General features: G+C 40.9%; 1 protein-coding gene across 1 annotated transcript in view; it reads right to left on the bottom strand.

Annotated features, from left to right (window-relative positions):
• The window catches only part of rnf216 (ring finger protein 216), a 230293-nt gene that overhangs the window by 162004 nt on the left and 46277 nt on the right, over positions 1-22012 (bottom strand). The window contains exons 3-4 of the mRNA XM_043711263.1: positions 20605-20729; positions 10474-11094 (exon numbers count right to left, since the gene is read on the bottom strand). Of these exons, the coding sequence (XP_043567198.1) occupies positions 10474-11094; positions 20605-20729 (746 nt within the window). The remainder of the gene's footprint in view (positions 1-10473; positions 11095-20604; positions 20730-22012) is intronic.

The raw sequence follows: 22012 nt of genomic DNA, 5'->3' as shown, positions 1-22012 counted from the left end.
TTATAACCTTTTTCAACACTTTACCAACAACTGAAGTGAGATTCACTGGTCTGTAATTACCAGGATGTCTCTACTACCCTTTTTGAACAAGGGAACCACATTTGCTATCCTCCAGTCCTCGGGCACTATTCCTGTAGACAATGATGATTTGAAGATCAATGCCAAAGGCTTGGCAATCTCTTCCCTTGCTTCCCAGAGGATCCTAGGATAGATCCCATCCAGCCCAGGGGACTTGTCTATTTTCACTCTCTGCAGTATTTCTAATACCTTTTCCTTGTGAACCTCAATCTCTTCTAGTCTAGATGCAAGTATCTCTGTATCTTCCTTGCCAACATTTTCATTTTCTATTGTGAACACTGTCGAAAAATATTTATTTAGTGCTTCCCCTATCTCCTCTGACTCCACACAACTTCCCACTATTATCCTTGACTGGCTCTAATTGAACTCTCGTCATTCTTTTATTCCTGACATACCTATGGAAAGCCTTAGGGTTAACCCTGATCCTATCCGCCAACAACTTCTCATGTCTCCTCCTGGCTCTTCTGAGCTCTCTTTTTAGATCTTTCCTGACTTCCTTGTAACCCTCAAGCGCCCTGAGTTTTCACATTTTGTCCTAACATTAGCCTTCTTCTTCTTCTTGACCAAGGATTCCACTTCCATAGTAAACCACAGCTCACACATTCTATATCTTCCTCCCTGCCTGACAGGTACAAACTTATGTAGGACACACAGGAGCTTTTCCTTGAATAAACTCCACATTTTTAATGTGCTCATCCCCTGCAGTTTCCTTCCCCATTCTACGCTTCTTAAATCTTTCCTAACTGCATCGTAATTTCCCTTCCCCCGACTGTAACTCTTGCTCATAATCCTTCATATATTTGCGACCGAAGCAGATAACCTCACATTTATCCACATTTACTGCATCTGCCATGCATTTACCCATAGAGACTGTCCAAATCACACTGCAACACCTCTGCATCCTCCTCACTGCTCACTCTTCCACCCAGCTCCAAGTTATCTGCAAATTTAGATCATACATTTAGTTCCCTCATCTAAAATCATGACCATGTTGCAAATTGTTCGACTCCTGGTATCAATCCCTGCAGTGCCCCACCAGTCACTGCTTAGCATTTAGAAAAAGACCCATTTATTCCTACTCTTTTGCTTCCTGTCTGGTATCAATTTTCTATCCATTTCAATACACTAACCCCAATCCCATGTACTTTAATTTTATGCATTAATCTCTTACATGGGACATTATTAAAAGCCTTCTGAAAGTCCAAATAAACCATATCTACTGGTTCCTCCCCCAATTAACTCAACTGGTTCTATCCTCAAGACTTCCACTAGACATCTTGTTCCCGTACTCGAATCCTCTCACTACAAAGACAATCATACAGATTGCCTTCTTAGCTACCTATTGCATCTGCACATTTACTTTCAGTGACTGGTGCACGAGGACAGCCAGGACTCTTTGAACATTCTCCTCTCTCAATGTGTCTTCCCATTTTTGCTATCAAAGTGGATAACTTCACATTTATCCACATTATACTACATGTGCATTTGCCCTGTCACTCAACCTGTCCAAATCACATCATGACATATGCGGTCACTGTCTGCCATTCAAAAACAAAGATACATCTGCTAACTCATTTTCTATCCTTCTCTGTACACTAACTCCAATCCCATGTACTTGAAGTTTACACATGAATTTTGTATTTGGGATTCTTGGCTTTGACATCAAGTTACTCTGATGCCACCTCAAATTCAGCTCTTTCACCTATGTTCAGATCAAGAAATATGGAACAGTGTGATCTTGGAAGATACTAAATTTAGCTGCAGTCAACAAGTTATTGCTGAACAATTGCTGCTTGATAAACTTTCTGACAAACCCAACCATCATACTTATGCTGAGAACAGACTGATGGGACAATAACTGGGCAGGTCAGATTTGTCTTGCTTTTGCAGACATGCCATACCAGGCAATTTTTTCACTTCACTCGGTCAATGTGAATATTGTATCCGTACTGGTAGAGCTTGGCGACAGGTAGAGCTTCGAGAATACAACTCCTCAATACCCCAGATTTGAAAGTGTTGGGGCCTTTGCTATATCACATTAGCTTCATTGTTTCTTGATATTGTTGGAGTGAAGTTTACCGAAGGGTGCAATGGAGGACATTAGGAGATGGCTGAGATGACTAAGCAATTTCGCTTGAAACTAGTTGCAAACATTGAGGCTTGATCTTTGTCACATGCACTGAGTTCAGTCATCAAGAACGTAACCCCATTCTCCAGTTAGTTTGCATTGCCTACCAGACTTCTTGAGGTGGCATGTTTGCAGAGCTTTGACCTGATCCATTGGTTTTGGGATCACTTAGCAGGTACAGAGTCCTATGTTGCACCTTCACTGGATTGGCACTTCTATTTTCGATAAACCTCGTGCTGCTCCTGGCATGCTCTCTTAGTCATTGAACTAAAGTTGACCCACTGGTTTGATGGCAACAATGGTGTATAGTATATACGGGGCTGAGGTTACAAATCAAGAAAATTTGCCATTTTAGAAAATTACCAAAATAAATTCATTTACAGTCAAATACGTGTCTAATTTGTTCTACGGTGTTTAATAATGGATTAACCAGCCCTTTCTTCTCCACCTACAAATTAGATTACTCCAGTGAAGTCAGCTTTCCCATAATTTCTTACAAGGTCAGTTTGCTCATGACCTACACAGCAGTTCACTTCCAAACACAGTTGTGACTTCTCTGCAAAAACATTTATTCAAGTAAAAAGAATCATTGCTACATCTTCGCTGAAAGAAGACAGGAATTTTAAACAAAATACAACCCACCACTACAGATTTTGACAAATGCTTCAATCAACTCTCTCTACATATCTCCAGACACAAAAATTAAATGTCTATACAAAAGTGCGCATTTATATGACATTCATAGCGCAGTAAAATTTCCCAAAATGCTTCAGAAACAATTAGACACAGAGCCACACAAGATGATACCAGGAAGGGTGATAAAAAGCTTGGTGAAAAGTGAACCTTTCACCACTGTGAAGGTGGTGGTCGAGGCCATGGGGATCGAATTCCAAAGATTATGCAAAAAAAATGACTGCTAAAGCCTTCAACAAGGTTCCATCTGGTAGACTAATTAGCAAAGTTAGATCACATGGGATTCAGAGCGAGCTTGCCAATTGGATATAAAATTGGCTTTATGATTGGAGAGGGGGTGGTGGAGGGGGATTGTTTTTCAGACTGGAGGCCTATCACCAGCAATGTTCCACAGGGATCAGTACTGGGTTCATTTTTGTTTGTCATTGATATAAATGAATTGGATAAGAATAAAGGAAGCATGATTAATAAGTTTGCCGATGACACCAAAATTAGTGGTACAGCAGACAGCGAAGGTGGTTATCGAAGATTACAAATAAATCGTCACCAATTGGGTCAATGGACTGAGGGGGGCAGATGGAGCTTGATTTGGATAAATAAAAGGTATTTCATTTTGGCAATACAAGGACAGGACTTCCGTAATTAATGGTAGGTCCTTGGGAAGTTTGTAAAACAGAGTCCTCGGAGTTCAGGTACACAATGTTTTGAAATTTGCATCACAGGTGGATAGGGTGGTTAGGAAGGCGTTCAGCACGCTTGCCTTCATCGTTCAGACATTTGAGTCTAGGAATTGGGATGTCATTTTTAGGTTGTACAGGACATTGGTGAGGCCTCTTCTGGAATACTGTGTGCATTTCTGGTCACCTTGTTTATAGGAAGGCAATGATTAAACTGGAGAGGGTTCAGAAAACATTTACCAGGATATTGCCAGGAATGGAGGATTCAAGTTATAAAAATAGATACTTTTTTCATTGGAGCATAGGATGTTGAGGGGTGAACTTATTGAGGTCTATAAAATCACAAGGGGCATTGATAAGGTGAATGACTATGGTCTTTCCCCTTTTGGGGGGGTGGGGGTCAAAACTAGGGGGCATATTTAAAGTGAGAGGAGCAACTTTCTTTACACAGAGTGGTTCATGTGTGGAATGACCCGTCAGAGAAAATAGTAGATTCAGATACAGTTACAACATTTGTAAATTCACGAACATTAACCATTTGGACGGATATGGGCCAAGACCAGGCAGGTGGGACTAGTTTAGTTCGGAAACATGGTCAGTAAAGGGTCTGTTTCCACGCTGTATAACTTAATGACTCAGATCTCAGGAGGCCTTAAGACTGCAAATGATTGATGGAATAGGGAGATCAGATCAGGGACAGATTGGAAAACTAGGATTAGAATTTCAAAAATCAAGGGGACTGCCTGACTTGGAAGCAAATTGGAGATTAGCAAGTAAGCACAGAAGAGAAGCCCGGTCTATGTTGGGGGTACAGAGAATACTCTAAGGCCTTGACAAGTTGTTCTAAACTTTTAACAAAAAATGACTTGTTTTGGGGTATTGATATTATATCTATCCCCCAGGTGCTCGGGTGTCTACTGTGTTACAGCTGGCATATTCAAAAGCTGTAACAAATTTGAAGGGATTACGAATGAGAAAAAAATCCAGTTTATGAACCAAAAGATCAGATGAACCAAGTAAAAAGCATTTGTTTTGTAACTAATGATGAGGCAAAGAAAGAAACAAAGACCAGAGAAAGTAGTTTAGCTCCATGCAAGCAGAAGTTAATCCCAGCCTCTGGTGATGCAATTAGATTCCAGAAAGAAACAGTACTGCAGCAAGATGGAATACCAGATTTTACAGGAGAATTGCAAATTGTTTATAGGTTCATTAAAGGCCAAACTTGTATTTAAATTATGACTATTGTGACTGTCACTGGCAATGAGTATTTTGTAACATCGAAAACACAGTAGTCAATTTCAGTACAATTAGGTCCCATCAACCATAAAACAAAATATAAATTGATAATTGATCTGTTCTTATTTCTAAGTGTTAACTGAAGGATAAATGTTGGTCCAGAAAATGAGGGAAATGCCCCTGCCTTTATCCTTGCAATGCCAAGAAATCTTTTGCATCCATTTGACAATGTAGGCGAGACCTCAGTTTAATGTCTTACTCTAAACGCAGCTTCTCCAACAATGCAGCACACTCCTGGTACTCCAGTAGAACATCTCAAAAGATGACTGAGTCCACAATCTTCTCAGTGCAACAACAGTGCAACCACTTAGCCAAGGTCGATGCTGTCGTCTCTTAAATATTACATGTAAGCCAATAAATTCAGTTGGGACAAAAACAAAAATGACGGCTGGAACCATTTGGATAAATAAATGCAGTAACATGAAGGTTAAAATGGCAGCCTTTCAGCTGCTCGCTTTTCCCAGATCATTCTTGATCAGCAAAATCATCTGTTTGAACGTCACTTTCACATTCCAGCAATATTTTTGTACTGCTAACATTTCAGTTACATTTAATGTAACATTCTATAATTTTTTTTCTACGTTACTGATCATTTAAAGTAGTCATGATTACACAATATAAAAGACCTCTGCATTGCATTATTTACTGTTTGGTGATTTATTAAGTACTGCAATGGCTGTGACATGACTAAACCATAGTAAAACAACTTGAGATTAACTGAAAAGATCTCTATTTCGACAATTCAGTATGTGTTTTAAAGTCTTCTACAAAGGAGGGTCTTGTTGTACATACTGGACAAGGAAAACCAAATCAAAAATAAAATCTTCACAAATCCTTGGGTCTCAGGAATACACTATATTTGTGCACCTGAAATGGTAATCAAATTATTATGAAGAAAAGTCAGACAAAAGAGTGATGTTAAACACTGCTGATTAAGATTAGCAGAGTCAAGGTATGAAGTTTAAGCTAGCTTGTAAAACACAGTAAATGCCGTGAAAAAGATACAAATAAGAAGGCTACTACAAATAAGCAAACAGATTTTAAAAAGTGCCAGGAAAACTTTTAAACCATAGCCCTGCCCACTTTAGTACCATGTATGAACAAAAGAGAATATTCAATTGGTATCAGATGGCTGAAAATCAAATCAATAAAAGCAACTGAGTATTTTAATTCTGATTTCATAAATACACAAAAGCAATGCTGAGATTCCCCAAAGTAATCAGAATTCAAAGCATAAAATTTGGCACAGAGCTAGACATCTGGAATACTATGAAGAGTTCTGGGTGAGACTTCTGGAAAGAATTTTTGATTGCATTCTTTCCCAAAATTTGACTTTGGAGTTGAAGTTCCACGTCAGTAGGTAATCTAGGTAAGCACATCAGTGGAAGGAGTGTAGCACACTCAGATGGCTCATCCTTCAGGTAAAATGGAAGCATTACATAGTAATATGAGTGGATTAATGAATGGACAAAACTGTTGCAAATGGAATTCAAACATGCAAGTCTTAGCTCATCCACTTTTGACTCAACGATAGAACAAGGTACACTTGAAACAGTGGAAAGCTATTAAAAAAAGGTGCAAACAGATTTGCGATCTGGATACACAGATCATTAAACTGTCATGCAGTGAAAATAACCAAATGTCTAATGGAATGCTGGCCTTTAAATCTAGAAGAGTGGAAGGCATACTTCAGTTATACAAAGCCCAGTTAGACCATCTGGAATACAATGCAGAGTTCTGTTTGAGACATTAGAAAGGATAACATTGTCCTTGAAAGGACTGCAGCTTGGAATTACTGCAGGGAAAAGAAAACCAACACTCGAAGTATTAAAATACAAAGAAAAAACAAACAAATTAGGGTTTTATTCCTTGAAATTTGGAACAGCTTTCAAGACATTAAAAGGGAAACAAGAGAGTAGAAATAAGCTGGCTGGCTATTCTGGACTCAAGTGCTGTGGTCCGCAAATTAGAATCCAACTGTTGAGTGGAATTAGGCAACATCTCCACGTAAAAGGTGGAAGCAATTTCACATTGTTCTGCTAATGATAATTGATGGTAGATTGTATTTAACCAAACATATTAGAAGTACAGGGAAAATATGGCTATGAGGACTAAACTCACTGAGCAGCCATAACCTCATTGACTGGCAGAAAAGGCTTCGGGGTTAAAAAGCCCAACACTTATCTCTGTGCACTCATGAATTACTTGCTCTCAGGTTCTCAGTGAGCAAGATTAAAAACCTGACAAACATGAAATTTATTCTTTTGTGGTATGGCTGTTTCATAAGATCATAAATAGTCAGAAGAATAGGCCACTCCACTTATTAAACTTGCTCCATAATTCAAATAATTATACAATCGTAGAGGACAGAAACAGGCTTTTTCGTCCAACTCATCCATGCTGACCAGGTTTCCTAAATTGAGTTCATACTATTTGTCTGTGTTTGGCCCATATCCCTCTGAACCTTGCCTATCCATTGGGTCGTGCCTCACAAATCTTATTGAGTTCTTTGAGAAGGTGACCAAACAGGTGGATGAGGGTAAAGCATTTGATAAGATTCCCCATAGTGGGCTATTGCACCAAATACGGGGCCATGGGATTCAGGCTGATTCAGCTGTTTGGATCAGAAATTGGCTAGCTGAAAGTCAGAGGGTGGTGGTTGATGGGAAATGCTCATCCTGGAGTTCAGTTACTAGTGGTGTACCCCTAGGATCTGTTTTGGGGCCACTGCTGTTTGTCATTTTTATAAATGACCTGGATGAGGGTGTAAAAGGATGGGTTAGTAAATTTGCAGATGATGCTAAGTTGCGGTCAGTGCCAAAGGGTGTTGCAGGTTGCAGAGGGACATAGATAAGCTGCAGAGCTGGGCTGAGAGGTGGCAAATGGAGTTGAATGCGGAAAAGTGTGAGGTGATTGACTTTGGAAGGAGCAACAGGGATAAAGAGTACTAGGCTCATGGTAAGATTCTTGATAGCGTAGATGAGCAGAGCGATCTCAGTGTTCAAGTACATAGATCCCTGAAAGTTGACAATCAGGTTGATAGGGTCGTTAAAAAGGTATACAGTGTGTTAGCTTTTACTGGTAGAGGGATTGAGTTTCGAAGCCACAAGGTCATGTTGCAGACGTACAAAACTCTGGTGAGGCCGTACTTGGACAATTCCATACAGTTCTGGTCATCGCATTATAGGAAGGGTGTGGATGGTTTGGAAAGGGTTCAGAGGAGGTTTACTAGGATGTCATCTGGTATGGAGGGAAGGCATTATGAGGAGTGGCTGAGGGACTGGAGGCTGTTTTCATTAGAGAGAAGGTTGAGAGGTGACTTAATTGAGACATTTGAGATGATCAGAGGGTTGAATAGGATGGACAGTGAGAGCCTTTTTCCTTGGATGGTGATGGCTAACATGAGGTGACATAGCTTTAAATTGAAGGGTGATAGATAAAGAACAGATGTTAGAGGTAGGTTCTTTGCTCAGAGAGTAGTAGGGGTATGGAATGCCCTGCCTGCAATAGTAGTAGACTCACAAACTTTAAGGGCATTTAAATAGTCATTGGATAAACATATGGACGTTAATGGAATAGTGTAGGATAGATGGGCTTCTGATTGTTGCACCAACCTATAGAACCATCGAGGGCCGAAGGGCTTGTATGACACTGTAATGTTCTATATTCTAAGTAGAGTCACACAGCATGGAACCAGACCCTATGATCCAACCAATCCATACCAAACATATTCCCAAACTAAACTAGTCCCACATGTCTGCTCCTGGCCCATATCCCCACAAAACTTCTCTATTCATGTACTTAACCAAATGTCTTCTAAACGTTATAGTTTTACACACACCCACCAGTTCCTCAGGAAGTTCACTCCACATGCAAACCACCTTCTGTGTAAAAAGAGTTGCCCTCACATCTTTATTAAATCTCTCTCCTCTCACTTTAAAAATGTACCTCCTAGTCCTGAAATTCCCCATCTTGGGGAAAAAACAACTACCATTAACTCTATCTATACCCCTCATTAGTTTATGAACTTGTGTAAGGTTGCTTCTCTACCTCCTCCGCTCCAGTGAAAAAAAAAGTCCTAGTTTATGCAGCTTTTCTTTACAACTCAGACCTTCACACCTGGCAACATCCTGGTCAATCTCTTCTGAACCCTGTCAGTCCTTGATAAAATCCTTCCTATAACTGGGTGGCCAAAACTGGACACACTATTCCAACAGAGGCATCACCAATGTTCTGTATAACCTCAACTTGATTTCTCAACTCCTCTACTCAAAGGACTGAGCAGTGAAGGCAGGGGTGCGAAATGCCTTTTTAACCACTTTGTCTATCCTGATGCAAACTTTAAAGAGTTGTGTACCTGAACTTCTAGGTCCCTCTTTCTACAACACTCTGCAATGCCCTACCATTAATTGTATAATCCCTACCCTTGTTTGTTGTACCAAAACACAATACCATGCATTTATCCAGATTGAATTCCATCTGCCATTTTTCAGCCCATTGACCCATTTGATCAAGATCCCTTTGTAATCTTAGAAAGATAGGCAAATGGGCAGAGGTAAGAAACGAAGTACAGTCAGATGGTGTACAATCTTTATGGGTAGAATTGAGGAACTGCAAAGGTAAAACAAAAAATAGTTTGAGTTATGTACAGGCCTCTAAACTGTAGTCAGGAGATGGGGTGCAGTCTGCATCAGGAGATATAAAAGATGTTTAGGAAAGACAAAGCTACAGTCATCATGTGGTCTTCAATATACACATGGACTGGGAAAATCAGGTTGGTAGTGGATTGCAAGAAAACAAATTTGTGGAATGTCTACCAGATAGCTTTTTGGAGCAGCTTGTGGTGGAGCCCACCAGGGAACAGGCAATACTGGATTTAGTGTTGTACAATGAGGCAAACTTGATAAGGGAGCTTAAGGTGAAGAACTCTTAGGAAGCAGTGATCATAATATGTTTGAATTTACTTTGCAATTTGAGGGGGAGAAGATAGAATCAGGGGTAACAGTATTACAGTTGAATAAAGACAACTACAGAGGCATGAGGGAAGAGCTGAGTAGAATTGATTGGGAGGAGCCTAGCAGGAAAGACAGTGGAACAGCACTGACAGGAGTTTCTGGGAGTAATTTAGGAGACACAGCAGAGATTTATCTGGAGGGAAAAGAAGCATGGTACAGGGAGAATGAGGCAACCATGGCTGACTAGGGAAGTCAGGTATAGTATAAAAAGTGGTGAAGGGCAGTGGGAAACCAGAGGATTGGGAAGCTTACAAAGACCAACAGAAGGCAGTGAACAAAGAAATAAGGAGTTAGATGATTAAATAAGAGGGTAAGCGAGCCAGTAACATAAAGGAAGAGTGTAAGAGTTTCTTAGCTGTGATCATGTTGAATGGTGACTAGGCTCAAAGGGCCAATGGCCTACTCCTGTTCCTATTGTCTATGTTTCAATGTAAAACGTGTTGAAAATACTCCAGGCGAGGTCTCAAGTACCAACACTTTTGCGAGAAATAGCAGAAACACATCATGAATTGTACAATAAGTTGGTTTGTCAAACATTAAAACAAATTACACTGACTGAGCATAATACACAAAGATAAACACTTACTGTTTCTTTCACAAGTGACCTTAAGATTTCCTTGCCTTCACCAGCAGCTTCCTCAAAATTCTCCAAGTCCATTATTATATTTCCTAATACATCCTCCCCTTGGTGTCCCTGCCCGAGTTCATTATCAACTTGCTGAATTTGTTCTCTTACAGGATCCTGTAAAATATCTGGCTGAGGTAACACAGGATCTTGTTCCCTCACCAGTGTTACTGAAGCATCTTCCTGTTCTGCTTCCATCACTTTAGCTGCTGGAAAAAGTGGAATGCCCAGTAGTTTAGTTTCATCTGCTTGGACTTCTGGAGCCTGCACATCCTCAACGGGACCAACAGCTACTCCAGGGTCCACCTGATTTTGTTCTTGATTCCTTTGTGCAATATGATGCTGTTCACCTGCTTCAATCTCCTGATTTCTGGCGGCCAACTGAGGTTGGGCTTGAGGTTCTGCCTTTACTTCCACGATATTGGATGTAATTTTATGCTGAGCCACCAAGATGCAACTCCGGTCCTCCTCAAAGTTTTCATTTCCTCCATGGTTTTCTCTTGGCCGTTCCTCCTGTTGCATGTTTCGCCATTCCGACGCAGGTCGGATGATGATAGGAGGTCGAATTTGTCGAACAGGGGTCTGCAAAGGATTTGACAGAAAGACAAAGTAGGTAAAATGAAATATGATAAAGCTAACAGCCAAATTGTGAAACATAATCCAAGATGGAGGACAGGAAAAATTGTGGCTGTAAGAGCTACTCCTTTTTTGAGCTATGTTGGAGGTATTTGCTCAAATTCCTGACGCAGTAATTCCTGTTTTATAAGCTGTTGCATTACTCTGGAACTTCGGGGATAAAAAAAATCCAAACAATGGCACTTTAAAAAGGAGGAAGAAAACAAAGGTAGCGACCACATGGTTAGTGAGAGAGCGAGAGGGCGGGCGGAAGAGTGGGAGTGCAGGAGAAACAGAAACCTACACTGCTGACTGAAAGCAGTGAATTTGCACAGCTACTGCCTTTAACAAACAGCGAAATTCACAGCTGGCCTTGGAAGAACTCGTGTGAGCGCACTCATAGCACAGGAGCATACAAGTGCATGGTTTGTAAGTGTAACCTTCCTGTCTTTTTTCCTAAAATAGTGAGCAGAGTGGGTTCTTTTTGGTTGTATGTTTTACTTAGGTCTGTCTCTTTATTAAAAATTAAAAACAAAACATGGGTATTAAGTTAGCCTGGAGCAATTTTTTTTAGTGCAATAAGACTGTGATATTTTTTGTAGATTGTAAAGGTGCAAAGATGGCCTTTACCAGAGTGATGTGCTCTTCCTGTTGAATGTGGGAGATTAGGGAGAGTTTCCATGTTACTAATGATTATGTCTGCAGTAACGTGTATTTGGTTGCGAATCCTATCAGGTCACGTGGATTGGCTGGAGCAGCAGTTAGAACATAAACAACATCAGAACCAGGAGCAGGTGTAGGCCATCTGGCCCTTCAAACCTGCTCCGCCATTCAATAAGATCATGGCTGATCCTTCTGTGGCCTCAGCTCCACTTACCACCTTCTCACCGTAAGGCAGAGAATTCCATAGTTTCGCAACCCTCTGCGTGAAGTTCCTTCTCCATTTAATCCTAAATCTGCTTCCCCCTAATTTTGAGGCTATTCCCTTCATAATTTTATATGTTTCTATAAGATTCCCTCTCATTATTCTAAATTCCAATGAATATAATCCCAGCCTACTCAGTCTCTCCTTATAAGGCAACCCCCTCAACTAGTGAACCTAGCAAATCTCCTCTGCACCCCCTCCAGTGCCAGTGCAATCTTTCTCATGGAAGGAGACCAAAACTGCACACAGTTCTCCGGGAGTGGTCTCACCAGCACTTTGTACAGCTGCAACATAACCCCTCTGCTTTTAAACTCAATCCCTTTTGCAATGAAGGACAAAATTCCATTTTCCTTCCTAATTACCTGTTGTACATACAGTCCTCCAACCTTCTGTGATTCATGCACAAGGACATCCAGGTCCTTTTACAATAGCAGCATGCTGCAACATTTTACCATTCAAGTAATAGTCCTTTTTACTGTTACTTCTACCAAATTGGATGACTTCACATTTATTAACATTGTTTTCCATTTGCCAGACCTTTGGCCACTCATTTAAAGCATCTATGTTCCTCTGCAAAGTTTCACAGTCCTCTGCACACTTTGCTCTGCCACTCATCTTAGTGTCATCTGCAAACTTTGACACACTACACATGGTCCCCAACTCCAAATCATCTACATAAAATGTAAATAATTGTGGTCCCAACACTGATCCCTGAGGAACACCACGAGTTACTGACTACCAACCAGAATAGTAATCATTTATTCCCACTCTTTGCTTCCTGTTAGTCAACCATTCCGCTATCCACGCTAATACTTTACCCCTAACTCCATGCATCCTTATTTTATGAAGCAGCCTCTTCAGCAGCACCTTGTTGAATGCCTTTTGGAAATCTAGGTACACCACATTTGCTGGGTCCCCGTTGTCCACAAAGCTTGTAATGTCTTCACAGAATTCCAAAAGATTTGTTAAGCATGACCTGCCCTTCATGAACCCGTGCTACGTCTGCTCAACGGGACAATTTCCATCCAGATGCCTTGCCATTTCTTACTTGATAACAGACTCAAGCTATTTCACTACTACAGAAGTTAAGCTAACTGGTCTATAAATTCATATCTTTTGGCTCCCATTCTTTACAAACAGTGTCGTCACATTTGCTGTTTACCCCATCTGCTGGAACTACCCCAGAGTCCAGTGTATTTTGGAAAATTACCACAAGTGCACTTGCTTTTAGTACCCTGGGATGCATTTCATCAGGGCCAGGAGACTTAGCTCCATTAGCTTGTCCAACACTACCTCTTCCGTAACAATGATTGGTTCCCAGTCCTCATCTACCTTCGTCTCTTTGTCAATAATTGGCACATTATTCATATCCTCCACTGTGAAGACAAACAAAATATTTCTTCAATGCCTCAGCCATTTCATCATATCCCATAACTAAATGGCCCTTCTCATCCTCTAAAGGACCAACGTTTACTTTAGCCACTCACTCATTTTACATATTTATAGAAACATTTGCTATCTGTCTTTATATTCTGTGCTAGTTTTTTCTCATGTCCTATCTTATGTTTCTTTAGAGTTCTTTTTGTGGCTTTCTGTTAACCTTTAAAGCTTTTCCAATTGTCTAGCTTCCCACTGATCTTGGCCACTTTGTATACCTTCTCTTTCAATTTGATAGCCTTTCTTAGTTCCTTGGATACCCAAGGCAGATTACTCCTTTAGTTAGAGGCAATGAAGAATTTATCGGAGCTATGGGGTGTGATGCATGGCAGCTATAGGAAACGAGAAAAAAAAGTCAGGTAGATGGGTTACTGCCAGGAAAGGTCGGAGAGGGAGGCAGATAGTGTAGGAGTCTCCTGTATGTATTCCCATCTCAAACAAGTATGCTGTTTTAATTTCGGGGGTGATAGACTCTCAGGAGAATATAGAATGAACAGCCAAGTTTCTGGTATCGAGACTGGCTCTAATGTAACAAGCTCCAAGCAATTGATTGTGATAGGGCACGCTAGTCAGAGGCGCAGACAGACATTTCTGTGGCAGACAGCGAGAAATCAGAACAGTGTGTTGCCTCCCTGATGCTAAAACCAAGGATAACTCAGAAACAGTGAAGAATATTCTGGTGGTCCCATTCCACTCTGAGGAGTTCTTTGTACGCATCGGAGCTAATGACATAGGAAGGAAAATGCATGAGATTCTGAATGGAGAATCTAGGAAGTTAGGCAGGTATTTAAAAAGGAGGTAGTAATATCTGGATTACTCCTGGTGCTATGAGCTAGTGAGGGTAGGAATAGGAGAAAGTGAGGTCTGCAGATGCTGGAGATCAGAGCTGGAAATGTGTTGCTGGAAAAGCGCAGCAGGTCAGGCAGCATCCAGGGAACAGGAGAATCGACGTTTCGGGCATAAGCCCTTCTTCAGGGTAGGAATAGGACAATAGAGCATGAGTGACTGAGGAGCTGGTGCAGGGGAGAAGGAGTTCACATTTTTGGATAATTGGAATCTCTTCTGGGGTACAAGAGACCTGTACAAGGAGGACAGATTGCACCTGGATGGGAAGGTGACTAATGTACTGGCAGGGAGATCTGCTAGAGCTGCTTGGAGAAGAGACTCAGAAAGATAGTGAGGAAAGAGATCAATCCGAGACTGGTAGATTGGGAAAAGTCAGGGCAGGCAGAAACAAAACAAAGCAAAGGGAGAGGTAAATTAAACTGCATTTATTTCAATGCAAGAAGACTAAAAGGGAAGGCAGTTGAACTCAGTGCATGGTTAGGAACACAGGAGTGGGATATCATAACAATCACAGAGCCATGGCTCAGAGATGGTCAGGACTGGCAGCTTAATACTCCAGGATACAAATGCTATAGGGAGGGGGGGGGGGGGGGGGAGAGCATTTTTGATAAGGGATAACATCTGGATGAGTATTTGAATAGGAAGGGTTTGGAGGGATGTGGGAGATGCTGGCAGGTGGGACTAGATTGGGTTGGGATATATTTGGTCGGCATGGACAAATTGGACTGAAGGGTCTGCTTCCATGCTGTACATCTCTATGACTCTATTACATAGGGAGGATATTCTTAGAAATAGGTCCAAGGAGGTTATTTGGGTGGAACTGAGAGATAAGAAAGGGATGTTCACATATTGAGATTGAATTATAACCCTCCCCAAACTCCAAGACTGGTGAAAAATGGGAAGCTTTCAAAAATGAGATAACGTGAGTCCAAAAACAGTTATGTGCCTGTTAGCATGAAGGGCAAGACTGGTAGATGTAGGGAATGCTGGATAATGAGAGAAATTGAGGTTTAGGTCAAGAAAAAGGAGGAAGCATATGTCAGATATAGAACAGAGATTGAGTGAATCCTTAGAAAAGTCTCAAGGCAGTAAGAGTATACTTAAGAGGGAAATTAGGAGGGCATAAAGGGGACATGAAATAGCTTTGGCAAATAGGGTGAGGGAGAATCCAAACGGATTTTATAAATACATTAAGGACAAAAGGGTAACTAGGGAGAGAAAAGGACCTCTCAATGATCAGCAAGGCAGCCTTCGTGCGCAACCACAGGAGATGGAGAGATACTAAACGAGTATTTGCATCAGTATTTACTGTGGAGAAGGACATAGATGATACAGAATGTGGGGAAATAGATGGTGACATCTTGAAGAGTGTCCATATTACAGAGGTGGTAGTACTGGATGTCTTAAAACTCAAAGGTGGATAAATTACCAGGACCTCATCAGGTGTACCCTAGAACACTGTGGGAAACTAGGGAAATGTTTGCTGGGCCAGTTGCTAAGATACTTGAATTGTCAATAGTCACAGGTGAGGTGCCAGAAGGCTGAAGATTGAGTAACGTGGTGCCACTATTTAAGAAGAGTGGTAAGCAAAAGCCAGGGAACTGTAAACCGGTGAGATGGACATTGGTGGTGAGCAAGCTGTTGGAGGGAATCTGGAGAGACAGGATTTACACGTCTTTGGATATGCAAAGACTAATTAGGGATAGTCAACATGGCTTTGGGCATGAGTGATCATGTCTCACAACTTGACTGAGTTTTTCAAAGAAGTCACAGGGGATTGATGACAGCAGAGCATGGATGTGATCTATATGGACTTCAGTAAGGCATTCAACAAGGTTCCCCATGGTAGACTGGTTAGCAAGGTTAGATTTCATGGAATACAGGGAGAACTAGGCATCTGGGTACATAACTGGCTTGAAGATAGAAGACAGAGGGTGATGGTGGAAGGTTACTTTTCAGATTGGAGGCCTGTGACCAATGGTGTGCCACAAGGACTGGTGCTGGGTCCACTGCTTTTCGTCATTTATACAAATGATTTGGGATTTGAACATAGGAGGTATGGTTAGTAAGTTTGCAGATGACACCATTGGAGATGTAACACAGTGAAGATTACCCCACAACAGGATCATGATCTGATGGGACGATGAGCTGATGAGTGACAGATGGAGTTTAATTCAGATAAATATGAGGTACTGCATTTTGGAACAGAAAATCAACACTGGACTTATACTCTTAATGGCAAAGTCCTGGAGAGTGTTGCTGAACAAAAAGAGGCCTTGTAGTGCAGGTTCATAGTTCCTTGAATGTGTAGTCGCAGGTAGATAGGATAGTGAAGAATGCATTTAGTGTGTTTTCGTTTATTGGTCAGAGCATTGAGTACAGGAGTTGGGAGGTCATGTTGTGGCCGTACAGGATATTGGTTTGGCCACTGTTGGAATATTGCGTGCAATTCTGGTCTCCTTCCTATCAGAAAGATGTTGTGAAACTTGAAAGGGTTCCGAAAAGATGTACAAGGATGTTGCCAGGGTTGGAGGGTTTGAGCTATTGGGAGAGGCTGAACAGGCTGGGGCTGTTTTCCCTGGAGCATCGGAGGCTGAGGGGTGATCTTATCGAGGTTTAAAAACTCATGATGGATAGGGTAAATAGACAAAGTCTTTTACACAGGGTGAGGGAGTACAGAACTAGAGGGCACAGGTTTAAGGTGAGAGTGGAAAGATTTAAAAGAGACGTAAAGGGGCAACATTTTCACGCAGAGGATGGTACATGTATGGAATGAGCTGCCAAAAGAAGTGGTACAATTACAACATTTTAAAGGCATCTGGATGGGTACATGAATAGGAATAGTTTAGAGAGATATGGACCAATTGCTGGCAAATGGGATTAGATTAATTTAGGATATCTGGTCAGCATGGATGAGTTAGACCGAAGGGTCTGTTTCAGTTTCAGCTGTAATTCAGTGGAGACCACTTTTAAACTTGTAAACAAGATTTGTGCTATGATTCCTGCTAGAATTTCAGTGGGCACAATGGGAATATCCCCAAGGAAATTCAATCGCTTTATACAGTCATACCAGACACAACATCCCTCACATATTCCTGCTCATAGTCTTTCCCCCACCGACCAGACGCTATATCCGCCCTTGACTGACCCAACCTGATCCTCCATCCCACCTCCACTCAATGCAACCCGATGCATCCTCCAATTCCAATTGACCCAAAATGTCAATAGCCTCAATGCAACAGGTCTCACACCTGAAGCAACAGGCGCAACCCATTCTAACATGGCACTTAACTGTAAACCAACACTATTCACCTTCAACCTGAACTCAATCAACTGGACACCCCTCTCCTGATCAACCATGCCTTCGCTCCGCGCTGACCACATTCCCAGCACAACCCACTCTTGATCATCTCCCGCCCAACATCCCAACCCAGATAAACAGAACATACCCGACTACCTACCTGTTCTCCTCCACCAACGCTCCTGAACCTCCTACACCCTACCCACTTGAACCCCTCAAAAAGCTCCTCCATCTGACTACTGATGCAACAATCCCCTACCTCTGCCCATCCTCACCCTAGTTCCAACACAATCCTTCCTAACTCTACATACCCCACAATATGACCCACTCCAAGCCCTATCCTGTCCCAGAATCCCCCAAATTTTCCAGAGCAGATTTAAAGCTCAACTAATTGAGTTACTGCAAATCAGACTACTTTGGACTGAGCTTGTACTATTGCAAGCAATCTGCCACTATGATTTCAGAATCGATCACAAGCTTAGCTAAATCAACCAAATGCAGCTAACTCCTACTGATGACAACATAAATTTGAAAGAAATTATATCAGTAATTTATATCTTGAACAGCATCAATGTATAATGTGGCTTACAAAGTCATCAACAGAAACAAAAAACTACATAAATTAGTTTCTCTATTCACTTGCAATTAACTATAGCAACAATGATATTCGAATGAGCAAATTAAATTATTCCTCTTATCCTCCCAACTGATTTACATTTATGAAGTTATATTGTACATCATAACATATTGACTATTTTGGACATTCCTTTTCCCACTTAATAGCTTACCACATGGCTGATTTTTGACAATGATGTTGTGGGCCAAAAGGTATTTGTCTTTAGGGAACCATATCATTGTTATGAATAATAGAAACAGACGACAGAATAAACCATACAGCACCTCCACTGCACCATATTATATGATACCTTATTAAGCAGAAAACTATCAAATTCAGTGGTGAAAGTTTCAATTGTGCTACACCTCCATGGGTTCGCATACTGGAAGTCAACCCCTGCTATTTCCGGAGTCAACACAGAAGTACAGAGAATTCCTCAATTTAGCGGTCTTTCAGATAACAGAAATGACAATTTCTTGTAAATAGATTCTAGATTAAATAGACCCAGATAACATGACTCTCCTAATTAAAACTCTAACTCGCTTATAAACACCTGTTCTACACACACACACGGCAGATACAAAAAAAAGGGTGCTATGGGAAGAGGTAAAGACTGGGAGGCAATTATCCTTATTCATGGACCTTGCTGAGATGAACCATTTGCTGATCAGAACTGTGCATCTTAATCTTCCTTCTCCAAGTACTGTTACGTATAAAGGTCTCAGTTTATAATAATAGGTGAGGGGAAATAAACTGGCTATTTTCAGGCATGACAGCCTGCTGCAAAGCAAAAACAAAGATCCAAACATTTACACTCCAAGCTACTCTGTGAGCCAATCACACCATTGTTGATAGGCCAATGAATTTTGTCTTTGCGAACTAGTCTGCATTTCACAGACCAGTTATTTCTTGCTGTCCAAATCTCCATTTGTGTACAGCTCCAGCAAATTTATACTAAGGCTTCAACTGCTGAACCAACAGTGTAAGCAATGTTTACACAGCAAAGTGTCAGATAACTTGTTTTTAAACCTGTTCTTTTCTCATTTTAGTCCACAAACAAAAATACTAAAAATGTCTTTACAACTGACCCTATTTTGAGAACCTTTTGGAAAAAAAAAGAGTTCCAGGTTGCTAATGCATGTGAGAGAGAACGCTTCTTGATTTAATTCCTGTACAACTTGGTTCTGTATTTAAGATTTTGTCCCCACCAGAAAAAAAACAGATTATTTGTATTCATCTACTGTATTGCATTGATGAGATCAGATCTCAAATAATGCATGCGGTTTGGTCTCCTTATTTAAGGAGCGATGTAAATGTGTTGGAGGCAGATCAGAAGAGGTTCACTAGATTGATAACTAGAATGAGTGGGTTGACACCTAAGGGTACGCTGGGTGAGCTGCACTTGTTCCACTACAGTTTGGAAGAGTAAAGGGTCACTTGATTGAAGTGTTTAAGATCCTGAACAGTTTTGACAAGGTGAATGTGGAAAGCATGTTTCTTCTTGTGGGTCAGTCATGAACTAAGGAGCAGCCTTTCAAAATTACGGATCCCTTGGTGACCTTATAGAGGTTTACAAAATCGTGAGGGACATGGATAGGATAAATAGACAAAGTCTTTTCCCTGTGGTCGGGGAGTCCAGAACTAGAGGGCATAGGTTTAGGGTGAGAGGGGAAAGATATAAAAGAGACCTAAGGGGCAACTTTTTCACACAGAGGGTGGTACGTGTATGGAATGAGCTGCCAGAGGATGTGGTGGTGGCTGGTACAATTGCAACATTTAAAAGAGGAAGAGGATGGGTAAATAAATAGGAAGGGTTTGGAGGGATAGGGCGGGTGCTGGCAGGTGGGACTAGATTGGGTTGGGATATCTGGTTGGCATGGACGGGTTGGACCGAAGGGTCTGTTTCCATTCTGTACATCTCCATGACTCTAAATGAGATGAATTCTCAGTGTTTTGCAACTTTGGAACTCTCTGCCTCTGAAGGTGGTGAATGCAGTGGTCATTAAATATTTTTACACCGGAAATAGATTGATTTCCTTTGACTAATGAGAATCTAAGGTTTGAGGTTAGATGGTAATGTGGAATTCAAAACACAAACAAATCAGCCACAGTCTTACTGAACAGTGGAGCAGGCTCCAAAGAGCGAAAGATCGGTTTCTGCTCCTATTTCATATATTTCTATGTTTGTATCAAAAAGTTATCTCTTGCTGAGATCAATAGCTGAGGTATTCTTGGCCAATACTGTCAACTCCAAAAATTCATGTCACTTACTGAAGCACCATCATGCTATTAATGCATATTTTGAATAAACCCATTTCCCTAAACAGAAGGCTCTGTAACAAAGCATTATACCTCAATGAGTACAACATCTTGATCCTCTACGAGTTGATTCTCAATGGCCACAACTGGAGGATCATCATCTGAGTCAGAGTCATCTGAGATGGTGATGACTGGCGTATTGCGAGGGTCTCTCCATACTGGAACAAAAATTGAGGAATAAAGACTTGGTTGTCAAAAGATATTTACAATATTTATAATTTTTTTCGAGCCTTTGTGAAATGTTTCTTTCAGATAGTGAGTGATACAAGTCAAACCAGAGCAGTTGGATGGATAATGCAGCACAGTGGAATCATTGGAAAAAAAGGGGAACAGAGTAGAATGGCATGAAAAATGATGGCAGGGCAAAACACAGACAGAGTAAGGAACACTTCCCTCACATTGTAGGTGGTCTTCCCAGGAGCTGGTGATGGTAAATGGTTGGTTCTGCATTACAAAGCTTGTTCAAATACTTTTTATTAAAGATCACTAACGCATTTGTTGCAGTATTTTTCTTGCAAAAATATTAACAGACTAAAATGTCAACTTAAGATCTTGCAACAAAAAAAAGCAGAGTCATTACAATAATGAGTCTTAACGCTGTCTGTCCTTTTCCATCCACAGGATGCAAATAAAGCCAACAAATAGTAACTGGCTTGCTTTTGGAATGATATGTCTACTTGCCAATTATAGGAACAACTAGTGTTATTCATGTTATTCTTCCACCACTTTAAAACCTAAAAGGAGGCAGTCTTAAATATATTTGTGCTTATGGAATGCTTCTGCAAAGCAACATTGGTGCATTTGGATAATTAGATTCTGCCACTTGATTGCAGCTCTACATAGGACAGAAAAAAGCCCATACAAGCAGCTTTGAGAAGCAAGCCATAGCTCTCACATCTCTGCTCTTCCATTCTATTTAAGTACTGTAATTCTGTATTTCCTCAAAGATTTAGTTACAGTTTCAAATAACAGTTTGAGAAAAGGGTCTGCCCCTGTCTGGGAATGTCACTTCTTGACTGAATGACCTGACCAATGTGATTTCAAGGAGAGTCCCTTCATAACTTTCTATCTCAGTTGAAGGAAAATTGAGTTTAACAGAAATGAGAGTTAAACTCCAAGGTACAACTATTTCAAAATATTCTGGATTCAGCGTGCATTGGCTAAACAAGCACAAAGGGGGAGCATGACTGCGTAGTCTACTCCTTTTAATTGAGATGGGATTGGATCTAGTTGGTGTGCTGTACGTTTTTTTTCTTTTTGTTAGCAGTAAGAAGTTCTTGTGAAATAAATTGCATCAAATCCAATACTACTCCAAATCAGTGAATGGCAAAGAAGCAAATTTTTTTAAAAAGTCTAATTTCAACACAGTGCCACAAGAAAACTGAAAAATCTCACCAATATGCAACATGGCCTTGTGTGCTGCAGGTCTGTTCCAGAAGGA

This window comes from Chiloscyllium plagiosum, chromosome 21, assembly GCF_004010195.1.
Source record: "Chiloscyllium plagiosum isolate BGI_BamShark_2017 chromosome 21, ASM401019v2, whole genome shotgun sequence".
Lineage (NCBI taxonomy): Eukaryota > Metazoa > Chordata > Chondrichthyes > Orectolobiformes > Hemiscylliidae > Chiloscyllium > Chiloscyllium plagiosum.
The sequence above is the reverse complement of the archived record's forward strand: the minus strand, read 5'-3'. Positions and strand labels throughout refer to the sequence as shown.